General features: G+C 39.2%; 1 protein-coding gene across 1 annotated transcript in view; it reads left to right on the top strand.

The window, feature by feature from the left end:
* The window catches only part of TSPAN8 (tetraspanin 8), a 35,749-nt gene that overhangs the window by 5,624 nt on the left and 7,779 nt on the right, over positions 1-22,346 (top strand). The window contains exons 2-6 of the mRNA XM_061121875.1: positions 4,053-4,115; positions 10,261-10,398; positions 14,825-14,899; positions 14,999-15,106; positions 21,925-22,059. Of these exons, the coding sequence (XP_060977858.1) occupies positions 4,053-4,115; positions 10,261-10,398; positions 14,825-14,899; positions 14,999-15,106; positions 21,925-22,059 (519 nt within the window). The remainder of the gene's footprint in view (positions 1-4,052; positions 4,116-10,260; positions 10,399-14,824; positions 14,900-14,998; positions 15,107-21,924; positions 22,060-22,346) is intronic.

The following is a 22,346-nucleotide window of genomic DNA, read 5'->3' as shown; positions in this document are numbered from 1 at the left end:
TTCATGAAAGAAAGCAGAGTGAAGTAACTTTACTAAAAACCCAAATGGGGGAAGGTGAGAAGGAGGAGCCGAGTTGTAAAACCAAATGTGTTAGCAGCTGAAGGAAGTTGACACATGAAAAGTTTTGAAGACAGCAAATGGATGTCAGGAGTTGAGAGAGTTCAGAATCCAACACTTCAATGTCATTGTTGCATTTTTTATGGTACCTGGGCCTGTAGGTTGGATGTGCTGAGAGCCATTGAAACAGAGCAGAGTAGGGGCTTTTGGTAGCTCAGTGGTAAAGAATCTGCCTGCCAAAGCAGGAGATGCAGGTTCGATCCTTGCATTGGGACGATCTCCTGGAAAAGGAAATGGTAACCCACTCCAGTATTCTTGCCTGGGAAATCCCATAGACAGAGGAACCTGGTGGACTATAGGCCATGGGGTCGCAAAGAGTCGGTCATGACTAGTAACTAAACAACAACAAAGCAGAGTAGACGTAACTATGAGATGAGATCCCTGAAAAATAAGACGCGATTATATTTCATTCTGATTGATGAAGTCCCCCAAGTTAAAACTTGACCATGACGAAAGCGTGTGAACTTTGAAAATATAATGGTTGCCTACCACTATGCAGTTAGCTTGGAACTATAACAATGACAAAGGTCCTGGAGCCCAGAGGTCAAGAGCTGAACCTCAATTTTTTCATCACCGATTGTGTGACTCTGGGGAAATTGTTTAACCTCTCTGAGCTTTACAGTTCCTTATCTATAAAATGGGAATAGTAATAGTTTTAACTTCACGGGTTGTTGTGAAGTTTAGATGGGTTCATATATACAAGGAACTCAGAATAATGCTGAATAAATGTTTAAGAAACAGATATTTCAACCATTATCATATAGGCATTTTTATGAGATAGCGATATGAAATCACTCTGTATAGTAAGAAGTAAATTTTAATGTTGGATTTTGAAACAGAAGAAGAAATAAGATGGCAAGAATTATGGTAAGGCAGAAATTCTTTTATCATAAATTAGAAGAATGGAAAGAAAGTAGATTTTGAAGAAACTAACAGACTGAGATGCAAATCTTGAATCAACATTGCTTTGTGGCCTGTTTTCCTGATATTGAAGTCTTTCTGTAGTTATGGATTTCAGTTAGATGTTTCTAACTTCCCTGAAAAGGCCTTTTCCTTCCCATCAGCATAGTGGTGGGACCTACAATCTCTAGATGAGATATCTTGGGTAACAGCAACAGTTGTAAAGACCTATATTCCTTGAGTTTTCTTTGCCTCAGTCTCTGCACTTGTTCAATGATGGTAATTTTATGTGGTAGGATCAGTGGTGAAGATTAACTAATCTACTTTATGAAAGCTTGTGACTAAGGACTGACACACAATAATAATTCAATTAATGCTGTTTTTCCAACTCCAACAATCAAATTGCTTTTTAATTTAAAAATACTGAAATCTGAGGTGATAGTATTTTAGCCCTACTCTTATCCTTTTCCAACCTCATGGGACAAGGAATCTGTGGGGCTAGAGGGAGGTGTTCACTCCACTTTGGGTACATACCCCAAATATAGTCACATTGGGGATTAGGGTTTCAACATAGAAAGTTAGGGGGCACATAACTCAGTCCATAGCATACTCGTAAGCAAGTGTCAATTACCTAATTTCTTAGAATGCTGGTTCAGACCAACTGCATCCTAATTTCATAAAAAGAAAAATGTCTCAGGAGAGCTGAGTGGCAACAAAAATGACTTTCTTCAGAGAGAAACCAAAAAGGAGGGTGAGGTGGGTGAAGAAGGCCTAGTAAGTCCTGCAGTGTCCACTTCAGGGGCCTGGGGGCCCAACATATCACCTCATTTCCTTTTACAGCCTTAATAACATACAGGAGGACAGACCTGGATGCTTATTTTTTAATTCATACTCTATTTAAGACATTATAAAAAGATCAAGAGTGAATGCTTAAAGTCAAACTGGAGAAAGGGCTCTAAGAACCTGAAGATCAGTATTATAACAATTGGGATAAAACAAGTTAGTATCGATCATGACTCTAGACTGATTGTTCTTGATATAAAAGTTACATTTAATTAATTTAATTAATAAATTATGACACAGTTCTTAAAATTTTCTCATGCATAATTTCATTAAAAAGTCAAGTAAATATAATCATAATAACTATCATATAATTAATGTTATTTTCAGTTAAAGCTAAAAGTCAGAGTGACTATTAAGACCATTAATGTAAATCTACCTGTGAAAGGGAGAAAAAGAGAAAGAAAGAAAAATATCAGTCAACAAATTGAAATAACAAACAAAAATCCAACTGTTATAAAATTACTAAAAATCCCAGAGGGTCTTATTATCATTTGACATAAATTCTTACAGATTTATTTATTAACAAGAACGGCTAAAATGAGCATTGGTCTTCATCTGCAAATGAAATTAGGATTTAGCAGAAAGAAGGAAAAGAAGTAAGAAGGGTTTTCAGACTCTAAAGCTGTTTTCTCAATGTTTTGTGTTTTACAGTGTGTGCATGTGCACACCTATAAGATAATTAACTTGTATAGGTTATTTGGAGCTTTGGCAAAGAGTTCTTTAGTAGAAAGCTTTGGTTTTCCATTGCGTTTGTTGTTTTGAAGTAAGGGCAAGGCTAAATTTGGAGTGGTGCTAGATTTTCGCCATGAGACAGTTATCTCTTGGGAGATTCCAGTTTCTTTATTGAAATGAAATGTTTGAGTCTAGATGATTTTTGAGATCTATTAGGGAGCGTAGGTTTAGCCACTCATTGTACTTACTATTGCTTTCACAAAGCCCTGAGTCTGCTTCCACACCAAATGTAATGAGAAGCCATTAAGTGAAACAGCTCTTTGGCGGTTTGGAGCATACGGCCCAAGCGTGCATGAAAAGAATGATGCTACCAGGTCGCAGGGTTTGGAGGACTTAGACATTTCTCTGTCAGAGCACCCTGAGGCCAGAATAGTCTGGAAACTCCTCTAAAGTCTACTGCTGTGTCTGTCGGTTACCAAGCTTGTTCTTAACATCTCTGTCTAATAATAGATCTTTGATTTTTTTTTAAGGCTACAACATCTATATCATAAACAAACAAAACAAAAAACCCAAACCTAAAAGACAAGTTTTTTTCTTACACTAAAGTAAAATGTGTTTCACATTTTATGTGTTGGCCTTGGTCCAAATTAAATAATCTGGTACAGTCATTACAGGAATTTAAGACTTTAAATACTGTTCCTCATTGTTCCTCTTCCCTGGGTAAGCTTTACTACCTAAAAGAGCTTATTTTTAAGAGTTTGTTTGGGTACAGTGTTGTAAACCATTATTGCTTAACTGCAAATTTTGTCAAATGTTCTACTGTTGCCTGTATATCTGGCTTGAATCTTGTAGGAATTTTTGGTGATTATCAGTTACACCCTTCTTTTTAGGTCTAAGACAGCTTCTGAGAGACAAGCCCAGAGGTCCAATAAGGATATTTTTTCTTGAAATTGTTATGACATAACTTTTGTATGTTGTGTGAGTGTGCATGTGTGTGCTCAGTCATGTCTGACTCTCTGTGACCCCATGGACTCTAGCCCACCAGGCTCCTCTGTCCATGTAATTTTCCAGGCAAGAATACTGGAGCAGGTAATCATTTCCTACTCCAGGGGATCTTCCTGACCCAGGGACTGAAACCACGCCTCTTCTGTCTCCTGCTTTGGCAGGTGGATTTTTTACCACTGAGCCACCTGGTAGCCCTTTGCATGCTAAAATCTAGAAAAAACAGAGTTGAAATATGGAAAACCATCTTTCCTGTCCCCCATAGTGAAGATGACTTCTTGTCCTAGACCTATGAATGACTGTGGATGGGAAACAGATTATTCTTACCAAACTTTGCAACTACAGTGGAACATTCAAGCAATTATCTATACATGAATATTCCTCATTTATGTCTTTTAGGTTATAATGGTAGAATTAATGATAAACCACTGTAACCAGATGGCTAGGGTTGTATGGTATTAGAGTTTTACTTTATCTTAGGCACATTCTAACATTTTCCCCCCCTTTTTTTCCTGCAGCTATGTGGTGCCATTATCCTTTCCATAGCTATTTCGATACGAGCAGGGAAAATTGGTCAAGAGGTAAATAAATATGTTACACCACTGACAAAGTAGTTTATTTCTCTTATAGCGAGGAAAGTAACGATAGTAATAATAAGATGGTTTTATAGCATTTTCCTAACTGCCTCACATAATTATTCGTGCTAAGTGACTTTATAATTAATTAATCAAGGTTACGCACTCTATGCCTGGCACTGTGTTAGGCATTAATGAGTCCTTCTGGAGAACAGAGAAGGTGTTATTCCCCAAACAGGAAGATTGCGTTGACAGCAGAGGTGAGAAGGGGCCAAAGTAGAATCAGCCTGCTTTGTTATTTGTTAAAGTGCAGCCTGAAATTATCTGTAGGATATAGACTGCTTTGCCTCTCTAACCAAGAGAAATTTTTGTACAAGATATTGACAATGAATTTGGCTGATTTCCAGGGTGAGGTGTTGCTCCAAAAGGAAAGATGGTAAGATGTTCTCTTGGAGAAGAGTTACTTGAATCTGTTTTATTTCTTTTTCAAACTGCTTTAAAGGCAGCAAAATTCAAAGATAGTTGTAATGACTTGGGGCAGCTGGTGTTGAGGGTAATCCCTTATAACAGTAAAAGGCTGGTCATAGCCACGTAACTCAGCAGTTGACTGGTGATGTCCCACTTTCTGACATCAAGATAAGATTAGCAGGATCCCGTTTCTCCCACCAAATGCCATTCCATGGCTGCCAGAGCACTTATCAGGATTTCTGCAGGTCTGGAGGAAGTTTAGTTCATACAGTTAATTCTGGCTCTAGTCTTTGACTTCCATACACATGGTTTCTGTTTGTACCAGAGTCACAGTGTGGAGAGAGTGTGGGGTTGTTCTGTCAGTTTTAGTCAGCACAGGTGCCGGCACCATTTCCTGACTTCCCTGCTAGGAAAGACTTCTCCTGTCTCCCTTCTTCTTAGGGATGTTCCACCCTTGAGATTATGATTCTTACATCTTGCAGGGCAGTTACCCTGTGCTCTGTAATCTGGATTCTCACCACTGTTCAATCTCACATTTTCTACTTCTAGGGCCATTTCAAAGTGTTTGCCCAAGTAAAGTTTCCTCTTTAAGAGGAATATCGGTTCCTATCTAATAAGTATTAAGATATTCTTAAAACAAAAATTCAGGTAATGCATTAGCTATTAAAACTTATTTGACCATGGTGCAATTATATGCTATTAGACATAATAACCTAGTTGAAAGAAAAAGCAAGTTGACATCTCTTCTGATTCTTTTCCTAAAATAGGTGGGTTTTCTGGACCTTTCTTTTTTTTTTTTTTTCTCACCTTCTCTCTCTCTCTCACTGTTTCTTTCCTGTCTGTCTTTCTTTCTTTCCCTCTTTCTCTTTCCTCCTTCCCTCTTTCTTTCTTCTCCCTTTCTTTCCTTTCCTTTAAAATTTGCTTTCTACCAATAGAGAACCCAGAAAAGCACAGTGGTGATTAGGCATGTGCTCGTCCTGAGCCTCGTCATGGTGAGGACACTGAGGGGGAGACAACTGTGGCAATGAGTCGGTAACATTCGATTCCATCTGGGCTTTGGTTTATGCTGGTAAATATAACGGTGACTTCTTTATGTCCTAGGATTCTGAAATTTGAGCCAAGAACAGTATTCAAAAATGCATAGAATCTTTGAGAAGCTGATGTCTGACTTGGGAACTCATAAATAAGCTTAGACATGAACACCCATTGATTTAGAGGGTGCTTTGGCCTTTTTTAAGATGTGTGTGCAACCTGTCTTTTATTTTAAAATTTTATTGTGTTTCTGGTAGATATGCAAATGCTATATTTCCCCCCAGTCCTTCTGGTAAACAAACTTGGTGTTTAGTCTCAGAAATCACACACATTGAATGTATTAAAGAGCTGTCCTTGAGACAGTGTTACTCCAAATCTGGGGATAAGAATGAGTTAATAGAGCTAGACATCATCTTGAGTTATATTTTGACTCTTGCACTCTGTCTCTATCCCTAAACAAAAGGCAGTATCTTCCAGGACAACTTTAACCAGCTTGACATATATTTATTCAAAGTCAGTGACAAAGAATCAAGACTGTGCAGAGAACCAAATATTTCTAGTGGAAAAACAGGAGAAGTTTTTGAAGGGGAGACCTGAGAGCAAACACAGAAAAGAAGGACACCAGGATGTCTTTGTGCACATCTTTTAGCAAAGCCATGGGTGCTAAAGTGTCCCCTAGAGACGCCTCGTTCTCCCTCAGGATGAACTCAGCCCTGCATGAGGCAAAGTGTACATGCAGCCATCCTAGGAGATCCCTTATAATCCAAAGAGGACCCTGAGCCTTCTTCTTCAAGGTTCTGTCATGTCCTTTCCTATAGAAATCCCCCCTCATCCGAAGACACACAGAGACAGTGTTCTTCCAAGACAGCTTTTAAAACTCTACTGTCTCTGCCCTGACTGCTTCCCAGGTGGAACAGTGGTAAAAATCTGCCTGCTAATCAATGCAGGAGATGCAGGTTCAATCCCTGGGTCAGGAAGATCACCTGTAGAAGGAAAAGGCAACCCACTCCAGTGTTCTTGCATGGAGAATCGCATGGACAGAGGAGCTTGGTGGGCTACAGTCCATGGGCTCGCAAAGAGTCGGACACGACTGAGCCACCATGCACGCACATCTCTCCCCGAAACAAACACCTGAACTCAAATTTTCATTTTGTTTCTAAATAAGAATAGCCACTTGTTGGGCTGGTCTTAAAAGAGTCAGCATCAGGTGGCCAGCACATTGCTTTCTGGCCACGTTGGTAGTGGGTCCCTGTGCCCAGGTCGGTCTCATAGAAGTGCTTCATTACCTGCCAAATAAGTGCTGGCTACACTATCCAGGGGCCTCCCAGGCGGCTCCGTGGTAAAGAACCCGCCTGCCAATGCAGGAAACTCAAGAGATGTGAGTTCCATCCCTGGGTCAGGAAGATCCCCTGGAGAAGGAAATGGCAACCCACTCCAGTATTCCTGCCCGGAAAATGCCATGGACAGAGGAGCCTGGCAGGTTACAGTCTGTGGAGTCGCAAAGAGTCAGACGGAACTGAAAGACTAAACAATGGCAACAGCACACTATTCATGTCTCACTGGTAGCTATCTGACCTACTGTTTCTATATCTGTGTTGTCTGACCAAAGTACCGATAACTCAGCTGGTGAAGCTTCAACTGTCTTGGATACCTTAAGGTTTTCCTGACTGGCTACAATGTCATGAAGCAACCTTTGATGGTGAGTGGGTAGACCAGATTTCCTGGTGCTGCTTATTCCTTGGGTTGTTATCTGTCTTCACTCAGATGCCATGCCTGGTTACTAACAAAACTGATTTCTTAGCTCCAATCTTAACAAGCAAACCAATTAAAAAAAAAAAAAAAAAAAGAAACCAGAAAAGCCTGAAAAAGAGGCAAAAAAAATCTTTAGGACATAACCAAGCTTTCTAAATATGCAAATTGAAACAGTATCTGTGAGCATCAACTCTTAATTTCAAAGAAAGCCTTGGGTATTCACAGAGGCTGGCCTAATTCCTTTCATAAGTGGGAAACTGGAGCCCAGTAAAGTTAGAAACTAATTCATGGTTAGAAGAAACTAATTTATTAAGACTCTGACTAGAATATAGATTTTGTTTTTAGTGTGCTTAAATCTTCAGCACATTCCTTCTTTCTGATTGTCAAACAAAGGCTTTGTCTAGGCTATGGATTGATTTTAAAAGTCTTTAAAAATGTAAAGATCATGAGTTTATTTCTTCGTATTTCCTGTTAAAGGCACACATCTGCATGCTGTGCCGCAGATCCCAGAAGGCAGCCTCTTAACTAGTGTAATAACTAGTGGTCTGCCTAGAAATAACCCAGTAGATAAAGCTCCTGAGAGATGAATAGGCTATGCGCAGAACTCATATGTAACACAGGCACAAAGTTTCATTGTTTCATTGTGATTTGCTTCTGGTCATATCTGTAGAGCAAGAGATAGATTGAGGCTAGGTGTTAGGATAGTGATGAAGGTTATGGATGTGGGGAAGAGAAGAACCAATTTATGCAGGATTGGTAGTCCGGCCCATCATTAAGAGACCTAAGATATTTTCCTCAATATCCCATTTCTAAATAGTCAGGCAAAAGAGTTTCTGGAAGACTCTATAGACTATACTTCCTGGGAATGAGATAGACTTGATATGGAATATCAGGAACTAGACTTATTTTCTTAGTTTAAAATATGGTTGGTTTGTTTTGGCAAATGTATAGACCTCTGTAATCACTATTGCAATCAAAATGAAAAGAATTTTTATTAACTCATGAAAGTTTCCTCATATCCCTTTGCAGTCTGTTCCCTCTTTACTTGATACTCTGCTCAAAGTCCATCACTGCTCTGATTTCTATCATCATAGGTTGGATTTACCTACTCTTTTTAAAATTCCCCATCTGGATATTTTTTTAAAAATCAAAATATAGTTGATTTACAATGTTATGTTAATTTCTGCTGTACAGAAAAGTGATTCAATTTTATTGTACATATATATACATTCTTTTAAAATATTCTTTCCCATTATGGTTTATCACAGAATATTGAATACAGTTCCTTGTGCTATAGAGTAGGATCTTGTTGTTTATTCATTCTGTATATAATAGTTTTCATCTGTTAACCTCAAATTCCATTTCCTCCCACCCCACCTCCCCCTTGGCAAACACAAGTCTGTTCTCTATGTCTGTGAGTCTATTTCTTAAAAGTTCGTTTGTGTCATATTTTAGATTCCACATATAAATTGTATGATATGGTATTTATCTTTCTCTTTCTGACTTACTTCACTTACTATGATAATCTCTGGGTTCTTTGATGTTACTGCAAATGGCATTACTTTATTCTTTTTAATGGTTGAGTAGTATTCCTTATCGTGAGTATGTGTGTGTGTGTATTTGTGTGTAGCATTGTATGAATGTGTGTGTGTGTATCACATTTTGAGGAACCTCCGTACTGTTTCCCATAGTGACTGCAGCAGCTTATATCCCACCAACCATGTAGGAGGGATCCCTTTGCTCCACACCCTCTCCCTCACTTTTTTGTAGACTTCATGATGGCCATTCTAATTGATATGAGATGATATCTCATTATAGTTTTGATTTGCATTTCTTTAATAGTTAGCTATATCGAGCACCTGTTCACATGCGTGTTAGCCTTCTTTATGTTTTCGTAGAAATGCCCATTTAGTTCTTCTGCCCATTTGTTGATTGGGTTGTTTTTATTGTTGTTGCTGTTGATAGTGTGAGCTATTTGTATCTTTTGTAAATTAATCCCTTGTAGGTCGCATTATTTGCAAATGTTTTCTCCCATTTTGTAGGTTGTCTTTTTGTTTTGTTTATGGTTTCCTTTGCTATGCGTAAGCTTGTAAGTTTGATGAGATCCCATTTGTTTATTTTTGTGTAGATTTATCTATTCTTGATTGCCATATAAATGGAATTATACAGTAGTCACTCTTTTGAATATGGTACATTTAGCCAAACATAATGTTTTAGAGATTTATTCATACTGTTGAGTCTATCAGTAGTTTGAGGAACTTAGGCTTTATAATTTAACTAAACTACCATAAAAACATATATATGTTGCTGCTGCTGCTGCTAAGTCACTTCAGTCGTGTCCGACTCTGTGAGGCCCCATAGACGGCAGCCCACCAGGCTCCACCGTCCCTGGGATTCTCCAGGCAAGAACACTGGAGTGGGTTGCGGTTTCCTTCTCCAATGCATAAAAGTGAAAAGTGAAAAGTGTCTTAGCGACCCCATGGACTGCAGCCTACCAGGCTCCCCTGTCCATCTGATTTTCCAGGCAAGAGTACTGGAGTGGGGTGCCATTGCCTTCTCCGATAAAACACAAACTATGCAAATCAAAGATCACATCATGGATAAAACTACTGATCCTTCTGAACTTTAAAAAATTTTTGTTTGAAAAGCCTATTGCATTTCTTTCATCCAACATCCAATATAAAGCTTCAAAAGGCATAAAATTGGAAACATTGGACAAGTAACACCTCAATAGAAGGTAAGCTCCTTAAAGGCAGGAATTTTTACTTGTTCACATCACTATGGCATCTCAGTGTCTTAGAACAGGGTTTGGCACATAGTAGGTCCCCAGTGGATATTTGTTGAATAACAAACATCAAGAAAATGAATTTTCTGCCATTAATCTCTTTTTCATTTTCAGATTCTTGTTCCTGGGGATGCTAACCTTAGCCCCTTTATTGTTGTGAATATGTTAATTTTTGTGGGTGCTGTCATCATGATTCTGGGTTTCCTGGGATGCTGTGGTGCCATGAAAGAAAACCAGTTCATGATGATTTTGGTGAGTTTTCCCAACGCATCCCAATACCCAACCTTCAGACTTTGGAGGATTATTTCCCATTCCCATTATCTGTCAGAAGGACTTGTGAAGATTGATGTAACTCTCTCACTTTATTTAGAGGTTTTTGTTGTGGAAGCTAATATAATTATCTCAAATTAGAGGGTACCACGAGAGAAGTAATCCAAGTCTATGCCCCAACCAGTAACACTAAAGAAGCTGAAGTTGAACAGTTATACGAAGACCTACAAGACCTTCTAGAACTAATGCCCAAAAAAGACATCCTTTTCATTATAGGGGAATGAAATGCAAAAGTAGGAAGTCAAGAAACACCTGGAGTAACAGGAAAATTTGGCCTTGGAGTACAGAATGAAGCAGGGCAAAAACTAACAGAGTTTTGCCAAGAGAATGCACTAGTCATAGCAAACACTCTCTCCAACAACGCAAGAGAAGGCTCTACACATGGACATCACCAGATGGGCAGCACTGAAATCAGATTGATTATGTTCTTTGCAGCCAAAGATGAAGAAGCTCTACACAGTCAGCAAAAACAAGACTGGGAGCTGACTGTGGCTCAGATCATTCACTGCTTATTGCCAAATTCAGACTGAAAATGAAGAAAGTGGGGAAAACCACTAGGCCATTCAGGTATGACCTAAATCAAATCCCTTATGACTATACAGTGGAAGTGAGAAATAGATTTAAGGGACTAGATCTGATAGACAGAGTGCCTGATGAACTATGGATGGAGGTTCGTGACACTGTACAGGAGACAGAGAACAAGACCATCCCCAAGAAAAAGAAATGCAAAAAAGCAAAATGATTGTCTGAGGAGGCCTTACAAATAGTTGTGAAAAGAAGGGAAGTGAAAAGCAAAGGAGAAAAGGAAAGATATACCCATTTGAATACAGAATTCCAAAGAATAACAGGGAGAGATAAGAAAGCCTTCCTCAGAGACCAGTGCAAAGATAGAGAGGAAAACAATTTAACGGGAAAGGCTAGAGTTCTCTTCAAGAAAATTAGAGCTACCAAGGGAATATTTCATGCAAAGTTGGGCTCAATAAAGGACAGAAATGGTATGGACCTAATGGAAGCAGAAGATATTAAGAAGAGATGGCAAGAATACACAGAAGAACTGTACAAAAAAGATCTTCATGACCCAGATAATCACAGTGGTGTGATCACTCACCTAGAAGCAGACATCCTGGAATGTGAAGTCAAGTGGGCCTTAGGCAGCATCACCATGAACAAAGCTAGTGGAGGTGATGGAAATTCAGCTGAGCTATTTCAAATCCTAAAAGATGATGTTGTGAAAGTGCTGCACTCAATATGCCAGCAAATTTGGAAAACTCAGCAGTGGCCACAGGACTGCAAAATGTCAGTTTTCATTCCAATCCCGAAGAAAGGCAATGCCAAAGAATGCTCAAACTACCACACAATTGCACTCATCTCACACACTAGCAAAGTAATGCTCAAAGTTCTCTAAGTCAGGCTTCAGCAATACATGAACCATGAACTTCTGGATGTTCAAGCTGGTTTTCAGAAAGGCAGAGGAACCAGAGATCAAATTGCCAACATCTGTTGGATCATTGAAAAAGCAAGAGAGTTCCAGAAAAACATCTACTTCTGCTCTATTGACCATGCCAAAGCCTTTGACTGTGTGGATCGCAACAAACTGTGGACATTCTTCAAGAAATGGGAATACCAGACCACCTGACCTGCCTCTTGAGAAATCTGTATGCAGGTCAGGAAGCAACAGTTAGAACTGGACATGGAATAACAGACTGGTTCTGTTAGGACTGGTTCTGTTAGGATCTCCTTGCAGTCCTAGGAAAAGGAGTATGTCAAGGCTGCATATTGTCACCCTGCTTATTTAACTTATATGCAGAGTACATCATGAGAAATGCCAGGTTGGATGAAGCACAACCTGGAGTCAAGTTTGCTGGGAGAAATATCAATAACCTCAGATAGGCAGATGACACCACCCTTATGGCAGAAAGTGAAGAAGAACTAAAGAGCCTCTTTATGAAAGTGAAAGAGGAGAGTGAAAAAGTTGGCTTAAAGCTCAACATTCAGAAAACTAAGATCATGGCATCTGGTCCCATCACTTCATGGAACCCGTTAAGGAAGACTAACAAATAAACAATTAGCTACAGCAAAGGTGGTCCAAGAAGAAAAGAGCAATGATAAAGGAGGGAACTTTCAAGCTGGAAGCAGAAATGGATAAGGTGTTTGTATGGGTAAGGGTGTGATGAGCTTTCCATGGAGATAGTCTGGCAGTACAGTGCTAGCATCTTTGGGGAACTGAAAAATCTTGGGTATGGCTAGAGTGTGTAAGGACTGTTTTCAGTAAATGATGGAAGGTGGGTCTGAGTGTGGACTAGTGTCAAATCACAGTCCTTGCTAAGAAAATTGTAAGGACATGAGATAATCAGATTTGTCCTTTAGAAATCTTCAAGGATAATTTGGGTTGAGATAACCAACAGATAATTCACTTTGAACACTTACACAGTAGACAATAATAAGTGGATATAGAACAAAAAATTTTAAATTCAAGTATTTATTAGATAGAAATCTGACATAAGAGTTTATCAGAGTTCATCTGAACTTGTTTCTTCTCTAATAAAAGAAGTATTGTGTCAGCCCCTAAACAAATATTTTTTAACTGATGGTTTATTATGAGGCAAGGTAAAAGAGCTTTCAGTTCAGTTCAGCTCAGTTGCTCAGTCATATCAGACTCTTTGTGACCCCATGGACTACAGCACGCCAGGGCCTCCCTGTCCATCACCAGCTCCCGGAGTCCACCCAAACCCATGTCCATCGAGTCAGGGATGCCATCCAACCATCTCATCCTCTGTCAACCCCTTCTCCTGCCTTCAATCTTTCACAGCATCAGGGTCTTTTCCAATGAGTAAACTCTTCGCATGAGGTGGCCAAAGTTTTGGAGTTTCAGTTTTAGCATCAGTCCTCCCAATGAACACCCAGGACTGATCTCCTTTAGGATGGACTAGTTGAATCTCCTTGCAGTCCTAGGGACTCTCAAGAGTCTTCTCCAACACCATAGTTCAAAAGCATCTATTCTTTGGTGCTCAGCTTTCTTTATGGTCCAACTCTCACATCCATACATGACCACTGGAAAAACCATAGCTTTGACTAGATGGACCTTTGTTGTCAAAGTAATGTCTCTGCTTTTTAATATGCTAAGTTGGTCATAACTTTTCTTCCAAGGAGCAAGTGTCTCTTAATTTCATGTCTGCAGTCACTATCTGCAGTGATTTTGGAGCCCCTCCAAAAATAAAGTCTCTCACTGCTTTCATTGTTTCCCCATCTGTTTGCCATTAAGTGATAGGACTGAATGCCATGATCTTAGTTTTCTGAATGTTGAGTTTTAAGCCAGCTTTTTCACTCTTTTCTTTTCATTTTCATCAAGAGGCTCTTTTGTTCTTCTTCACTTTCTGCCATAAGGTTGGTGTTATCTGCATATCTAAAGTTAATGATGTATCTCCTGGCAATCTTGATTCCATCTGTGCTTCATCCAACCTGGCATTTCTCATGATGTACTCTGCAGAGAAGTTAAATAAGCAGGATGACAATATACAGCCTTGACGTACTCCTTTTCCTATTTGGAACCAGTCTGTTGTTCCATGTCCAGTTCTAACTGTTGCTTCCCGACCTGCATACAGATTTCTCAGGAGGCAGGTCAGGTGGTCTGGTATTCCCATCTCTTGAAGAATTTTCCACAGTTTGTTGTGATCCACACAAAGGCTTTGGCATAATCAATAAAGCAGAAGTAGATGTTTTTCTGGAACTCTCTAGCTTTTACAATGAAAGAGCTTTAATGGAACTCTAATATCATCCTTGGTGGTTGCTTTTTGATTAATAAGGCCTCATTTGCATTTTGAGGACTTAATTACTTTAGGAGCTTTTTATGAAAAACTCATTTTTGGGAACCTCTGAAATTAGAATTCAGTATATCTGAGGCAGGTTTCAGGACTATATTTGTAAAAAGACTCCAGGTGATTCTCACAGTGGTAGAGACATTGTTTTGAAGTCAGTTCTGAAATTTGTCTTGAAGTTTGAGTTTGTATTTGATGAAGAAAAAAATCATATTCAAATAACTTCATTTCAGTTTTTGAACTTCCCTCCATTCAACATCGTATTGCTACCTACAATCCTATGATTCAATTTTAGTTTTAATAATTTTCCTTAATCAGTCTCTGGAGCAAATGTTTCTGAGCAGTAATGCCTCCAAATTTGATTCTTGAGGTGGAGAGTGGAATAAATGAAGAGCATGGTTAATACTCCTACAGTAATTAGGATCCCTACTGCAGAAAGAAGCGCCATGTCCAAAACATCCCCACATGGTTTCAGAATGTAATGGGGATAATATTGAATATATTTTCTTTTCCTTTTTTTTATTTTTTTTCAGTTTTTCATAGGACTGCTTATGATCCTACTCCTGCAGGTGGCAGCAGGTATCCTAGCAACTACTAGCAAATCTAAGGTGTGTACACGTATTATACCCGACAGTTTTGGAAAAGTCTGAAAAATTGACATGCTACCTCCTGGCATGAATCATTTAGCAGCACTTTTCAATTTTCAGACTGAACAAACTCTGAATAAGACTCTCATGATTAATGCACGTCTTTTGAGTTCAACAAGTGAAAATGAAAGAGTATTCCAGAAAGCCTTTTCTGAACTTCAAGGAAAGGTAATTAGAACTTGTGGGTTATTTGGAGAGTTGGACACAGTTTTCCTTTTACTTAATTTTTGACAGGTGTGTTCCTTAAGAATTGGAAAAATGTCTCCCTTTTGCATATTTTGACCAATTATTCTGTCACTATGCAATAAGAAGAATCTGGGACTATTTCTAATTTTTTCCCCAGCTTCTTATGAAGTTCTGAGGCAGTTTAGGACAGATATTAAGAGGATATGTTTACGATAGATTAAGTCTTGATTGAGCGAAATCAATAATTGCTTTAATATTTACCATTTCAAAGGATAGTGTGTTTTGAATGCTTGGAATTTCCCTTCTCTCTTTCTCTGCCTCCATGTCCCACTTCTTTTAAAAATAATTATAGCTATTGTTTATTGTCAGAGAAGGCAATGGCACCCCATTCCAGTACTCTTGCCTGGAAAATCCCATGGACGGAGGAGCCTGGTAGGCTGCAGTCCACGGGGTCGCTAAGAGTCGGACAGGACTGAGCGACTTCACTTTCATTTTTCACTTTCATGCATTGGAGAAGGAAATGGCAACCCACTCCAATATTTTTGCCTGGAGAATCCCAGGGATGGGGGAGCCTGGTGGGCTGCTGTCTATGGGGTTGCACAGAGTCGGACACGACTGAAGCGACTTAGCAGCATTGTTTATTGCTGCTTAGTATGTATCAGATTTACATTCAATAGCTCACTTAATTCTGACAACAAGTCTATGAGATGGATAATATCATTAACCTCATTACCTTTATCCAGAGAAGGCAATGGCAACCCACTCCAGTGTTCTTGCCTGGAGAATCCCAGGGGGAGTCTGGTGGGCTGCCCGTCTATGGGGTCGCACAGAGTCGGACACAGCTGAAGGGACTTAGCAGCAGCAGCAGCGTTATCTTTAATAGACAGATGAGGGGATTAGAACTTAGAGAGGCATGACAGCTAACAAGTGATGGGGTTGGAATTGGAATGCAGATCTGTCTGACTCACTAATTCTTTTTAATCAGTACGCTAGCCCCCCTCCCCCTAGGTATGTATGTATGTATTTACTTTGGTTACTTCACTGTCTTCAGGGTAAAGTCAAGATTTGGACAGAGGTGAAGGTATTTCACTATCTGGCTCCTACCTTGTATTTTAACTTTACTAAAGACAGCTCCAGAAAGCACTCTGGTCCAACCAGGCTTGTCTACTCAGGATGTCTTAAATAATTCTGCCTCATCCTTGGAATGTGCTTACTACTTTTTTTTTTCTTTCTTTTTTTTTTTTTTCTGACTTGCTTTCTTTAAAAAAAAAAATTAGTTGGAGGATAATTACAATATTGTGATGGTTTTTGCCGTACATCAGTATGAATTGGCCATAGGCATACATGTGTCCCCTCCCTTCGGAATCCCCCTCTTCCCTCTATCCCCCAGCTGTTGCAGAGCACTGGCTTTGACCGCCCTGTGTCGTGCATCAAACTCCCACCGGCTGTCTGTTTTACATATGTTAATGTGTATGTTTCAATGCTATTCTCTCAAGTCATCCCACCCTCTCCCTCTCCCACTGAGTCCGAAAGTCTGTTCTTTCTTTACAAATACTACCTGAACTTTGAGACTTGACTGAAATATCGCTCTGTGAAACTCCTCCCCTCTACAGTTTATTTACCCAGAATTTCCATCATATTAATGACATGTAGCATTTATTTCACGTATATCATAGAAACCCTCAGAATCTCAGAGTAGAGCAGGATTTTACAGGACATTTAACCTGACTTGTCATTAATTGGGGCTTCCCAGGTGGTACTAGTGGTAAAGAACCCATCTGTCAGTGCAGGTAGATGTGAGATGTGAGTTTCATCCCTGGGTCGGGAAGATCCCCTGGAGAAGGGAATGGCAACCCACTCTAGTTTTCTTGCCTGGAGAATTCCATGGACAGAGGAGCCTGTTGGGCTACAGTCCATAGGGACGCGAAGAGCCGCACATGACTGAAGTGACTGAGCACACACATCATTAACTGAAGTATTTTATGTTTATGTTCACCCACCTTCTAACTAAGTATGGAAGAGCCAACAGTTTGCCCATTTTGCCCATCCCATCCCATTCCCTTTGCATCTAAGTCTGATGATTAATGTGTTCTTTCTTAATTTGAAACAAAATCTTTCTCCCCTAGAATTTATATAATTTAGTTTTAGTTCTTCCTTATGGAGTTTCAGAGGAAAAAAAATCTACTTCTACATATTGCAACTTTTTCTTTGAAATTGGCTTCTTGTATGACTGCTAAGAGCTTTGATTTTCAAGTCAAAACATCCTAACATCCCTGGTTTCTTGAACTATTTATCAGATGACATTTCCCCCAGAGCCCAGTTCCTATTTGGATAGACTCCAGCTTGTAAAAATTGTGCTTAAAGCATCATTTCCAGGAGCTGAAACCTGATATGAGTCAGTCCCTGTTTAACTTCCTCTGTGTCGTGTTTCTCCTAGCTCAGCCAGAGCTGCATTCCTTGATCCTCTCTCCTCCTGGATAATTCCTACTTTAGAGTCCAGATTAATCCAGATTTAAAAGCAAGAAGAATTTAGGCAACTCAGCTTCTCCACTGGGAGGGGCCAAGCATCCTTGATTTTCCCTGTTAATCTAGGACAAAATATACTACTGGTAACCACGGGGTCTCTGGGTGGGCCCTGAGTCACACTTGGTGCATGTTGTCCCTGGTCTTAGTGTCATCCATGGGATTCTGAATGTTCTGTTTGTTGTAGCACAATTCTTTTTTAAAAAGTATATGTACATTTATACTTTTCTTCTGAAGACAATACACTTACTGTCAGATATTTTGATACTGAAGCTGAAGCTTCAATAATTCAGCCACCTGATGTGAAGAACCAACTCATTGGAAAAGACCTGATGCTGAAAAGATTGGGGACAGGAAGAGAAAGGGGTGATGTGGATGAGATGGGTGGATGGTATCACTGACTCAGTGGACATGAGGTTATGCAAACTCACGTTTGGGAGATGGTGAAGGACAGGGAAGCCTGGGGTGCTGCAGTCCATGGACTTGCAGAGAGTTGGACACGACTTAATGACTGAACAACAACAAATAATTGCTTTACAATGCTGTATTAGTTTCTATTGTACAGTGAAGTGGATCAGCTATTTGTATGCATACCTCCCCTCTTGCATCTCCCTCACACCCCTCATCCCAGCCCTATAGGTCATCACAGAGCACTGAGCTGAGCTCCCTGTGTGGGGCACAATTCTGACTTATTTCCGTGCATGAATTCTGTGCCTGAAGCTTCTTGGGTTCACAGGACTATGGTTCTCTTTTACAGAATTGTCTATTCTGGTTTTTGTTTGTTTTACAATATATATCCACCAGGACTTTCTTTTCTATTTTTCAGTAATGCTTCTTTGGAAAAAGAAAACTCTGGCTGAGTGGCCTGGGGTCCCATCACACAGAGATAATTTGTAGTTACTAAGTGACTTTCTTTTTGGTTTTCAGGGAATTCCCACACAAATTCTCTGCTAATATACTGGTAGAACATGCCCATCTTGGATTCTTGGAAATGACTATTTGTATCATTCACCGAGAAGTGCCTTGTTCATCCAATGCTATTACACTTTCAATACATCCCAACCAACTTCTTCCCCAGCTGCTCCCACACCTGATCTCATGACTAGATTCCAAACCAAGTTTAGCCTTTCTACCTCCTGCTCTGTCTCCTGTGTATCTCTATGCTATCTTAAGGGATACTGTATTCCAAAAATGGATTGATCTGTGAGTGTATATAGTGGGATTTATATTCTTTTTGATCTGCTGTGTCTGTATCAGTTAATATAATTCAAGTTTATGTAATCAGAAAGAGTGAGCAATTGATTGTGTCTACTGTGGAAGCAAGAAAAGAAGGTGTTTCAAGATTACTTTCTTTGTTAATATTGATTGACTTTGAAACCATCTGAAATCTCCAACTCTTTGTCATGTGAATATCTAATAAGTCATATATTTGTGCAAGTGAATCTTTGAGCCAAATCACAAGGCTTTATATCTGCCACAGTTTGGACCTGCTGAAGGCCATCGTGTGAAATATCTTTGGAATTCCAGTTTGTATTTAAGTGTATTAATCATTATTCCCATCTCTATATCAACTATAGAGTTGAAAAGGTGTTTTCCATAATGTTATCTAAAGTATTCATATTAGTGTTGAACAGATCCTGTTCATGTGAGAGTGTAAAGGAAGCAATAACAACAACCACCACAAAACACAATCAACAGTGATGACAACATATGTTGAGTACTTTCTAGCCCAGGCATTGGGCTAAACACTTCATATCTTCACATGGATATTCTAATTTTATCTTTACAACAAATCTGTGAATGAATTAGACTATCGTTAAAAACTATCATTATCTGTATTTTACAGATGAAGAAATTGTGGCATAGACAGGTTTAAGGAACGTGAGTAACATGGTCACTCAGTAAGTGAAAGTCCTTTTGATATCCTTGTATGGCAATGCATCTGAGCCTTAGAAAACCACCCAGTCTTGGTTCTATTTTCTTAAGCATTTTTTTCTTCTTTTCTGCATGAAAAGTTTAGTCTCTAATTAGAGCAAATATGACAAGATGAGAGAGAATTACCTCTCACTTTCATCTAATAATACTATAACCCATTACTCTGAGTCATTGGGCTTATTGCTTTCTTGTTATCCTTTCCCAAACATGACCACAATTTCTCTTAGTGTTTGCCCATGTTTAGTTGCCTTAGGAAGCATCACTTCAAACAAAGCTAGTGGAGGTGATGGAATTCCAGCTGAGCTATTTCAAATCCTAAAAGATGATGCTGTGAAAGTGCTGCACTCAATATGCCAGCAAATTTGGAAAGCTCAGCAGTGGCCAGAAGACTAGAAAAGGTCAGTTTTCATTCCAGTCCCAAAGAAAGGCAATGCCGAAGAATGCTCAAACTACCATACAATTATATTAATTTCACATGCTAACAAAGTAATGCTCAAAATTCTCTAAGCTAGGCTTCAACAGTACATGAACCAAGAACTTCCAGATGTTCCAGCTGAATTTAGAAAAAGAAGAGGAACCAGAGATCAAATTGCCAACATCTGTTGGATCATAGGAAAAGCAAGAGAATCCCAGAAAAACATCTTATTCTGCTTCATTGACTATGCTAAAGCCTTTGACTGTGTGGATCACAACAAACTGTGGAAAATTCTTCAAGAGCCAGGAGTACCAGATCACCTTACCTGTCTCCAGAGAAACCTGTATGGTCAAGAAGCAACAGTTAGAACTGGACATGGAACAACAGACTGTTTCAAAATTGGGAAAGGAGTACATCAAGGCTGTATATTGTCAGCCTGCTTATTTAACTTCCATGCAGAGTACATCATGAGAAATGCTGGGCTGGATGAAGCATAAGCTGGAATCAAGATTGCCAGAAAAAGTATCAATAATCTCAGATACATAGATGACACCACCCTTATGGTGGGAAGTGAAGAGGAACTAAAGAGCCTCTTGATGAAGGTGAAAGAGGAGAGTGAAAAATTTGTTTTAAAACAGAACATTAAAAAAATGAAGATGGCATCTGGTCCCATCACTTCATGGTAAATAGATGGGGAAACAATGAGAGATAGTGAGAGACTATTTTCTTGGGCTCCAAAATCACTGCAGAAAGTGACTGCAGCCATGAAATTAAAAGATGCTTACTCCTTGGAAGGAAAGTTATGACCAACCCAGATGGCATATTAAAAAGCAGAGACATTACTTTGACAACAAAGGTCTGTTTAGTCAAGGCTATGGTTTTTCCAGTAGTCATGTATGGATGTGAGAGTTGGACTCTAAAGAAAGCTGAGTGCAGAAGGATTGATGCTTTTGAACTGTGGTGTTAGAGAAGACTCTTGAGAGTCCCTTGGACTGCAAGGAGATCAAGCCAGTCAGTCCTAAAGGAAATCAACCCTGAATATTCATTGGAAGGACTGATGCTGAAGCTGAAGCTCCAATACTTTAGCCACCTGATATGAAGGTGGCTAATTCATTGGAAAAGACCATGATGCTTGGAAAGACTGAAGGCAGGAGGAGAAGGGGATGACAGTGGATGAGATGGTTGGATGGCATCACTGACTAAATGGACATGAGTTTGGGCAAGCTCCAGGAGTTGGTGAAAGATAGGGAAGCCTGGCGTGCTGCTGCTCATGGCATCGCAAAGAGTTGAACATGACTGAGTGACTGAACAACAACCAAATGTTTGGTTTATTTTAAGCCTTAACCTTCCTGACATTATTCTAAGAATTTCATTCTTCATTTTCCCCTCTTTGCTGTTTTACAGATGTCTATGTAAAATTCAATCTCATGGAAGGCCAACTGAGCATCTTCTTTGGGTTTTGAGATGCCTCTCACTCTTCTCCCCCTTTCCTCCAAAGGTGATCAAAGGTCATGAGATAGAAATTTCACCTTATAAACCTCTCATATTTTTTAAGTAAAAGTGCTTTAGAGAAACTTCGACTTTCTTATGAGCCCTCTAGAAGCTTATTTCCTAAGATATAAGAAACAAAATCTGATTCTGCCTCTCTTTTGTCATTAAAAAGTAGAAGGTGAGTGCTTAATATTTTTTCCAAATTCTTCAGACTTTTGGACCTGAAACTTTATTTTTCCTCTGTTGATATGAGGTCCAAAATGGAATATTCTTTCATTCTTGTTTCTACATTCAGGGAGGTAGGTGAGGTTACTCACATAATATTCTGGTATAAGAAGCATCTTTATAATGATTTCAAAAGAATATGATTCAATGTGTTGACAGTGTTTTTATCCTCTCTAGTGACTGTTTTTCACATCTACTTTTCATCAAACAGTTAAAATGTTGTGGTTTGGTCAATGGAGCTTCTGACTGGGGAAGTAATTTTCAACACTATTACAAGACATGTGAATGTCCAGGTGAATCAGATCCTTCTTGTACAAAATATAGTGGAAAAGCTATTTACAAACAGGTGAGAACAAATTCAATTTGGCACAGTAAGTGGTTCTGTTATTTTATTCACAATGAAAGTCTCTATAAAATATTATGTTGCAGCAATTACAATGGGAATCTTGATATAAAAGTCCCAGGGATTTCCCTGGGAAATAAAAAATAAATCCTTTTTAAAAGATAAAAGCAGATATAAAAAATAAAAGTATTTTATTTCTTCTATGAGTTTGGCATCATTTAAACTCAACTTTACTAGATCAAAGAATCATTCTGCTACAAGGGGAGGCAAAGTACAAACTAACAGATAAA

This window comes from Dama dama, chromosome 3 (assembly GCF_033118175.1).
Source record: "Dama dama isolate Ldn47 chromosome 3, ASM3311817v1, whole genome shotgun sequence".
Lineage (NCBI taxonomy): Eukaryota > Metazoa > Chordata > Mammalia > Artiodactyla > Cervidae > Dama > Dama dama.
Note: the sequence above shows the minus strand (reverse complement) of the source record. Positions and strands in the feature narration are given on the sequence as shown.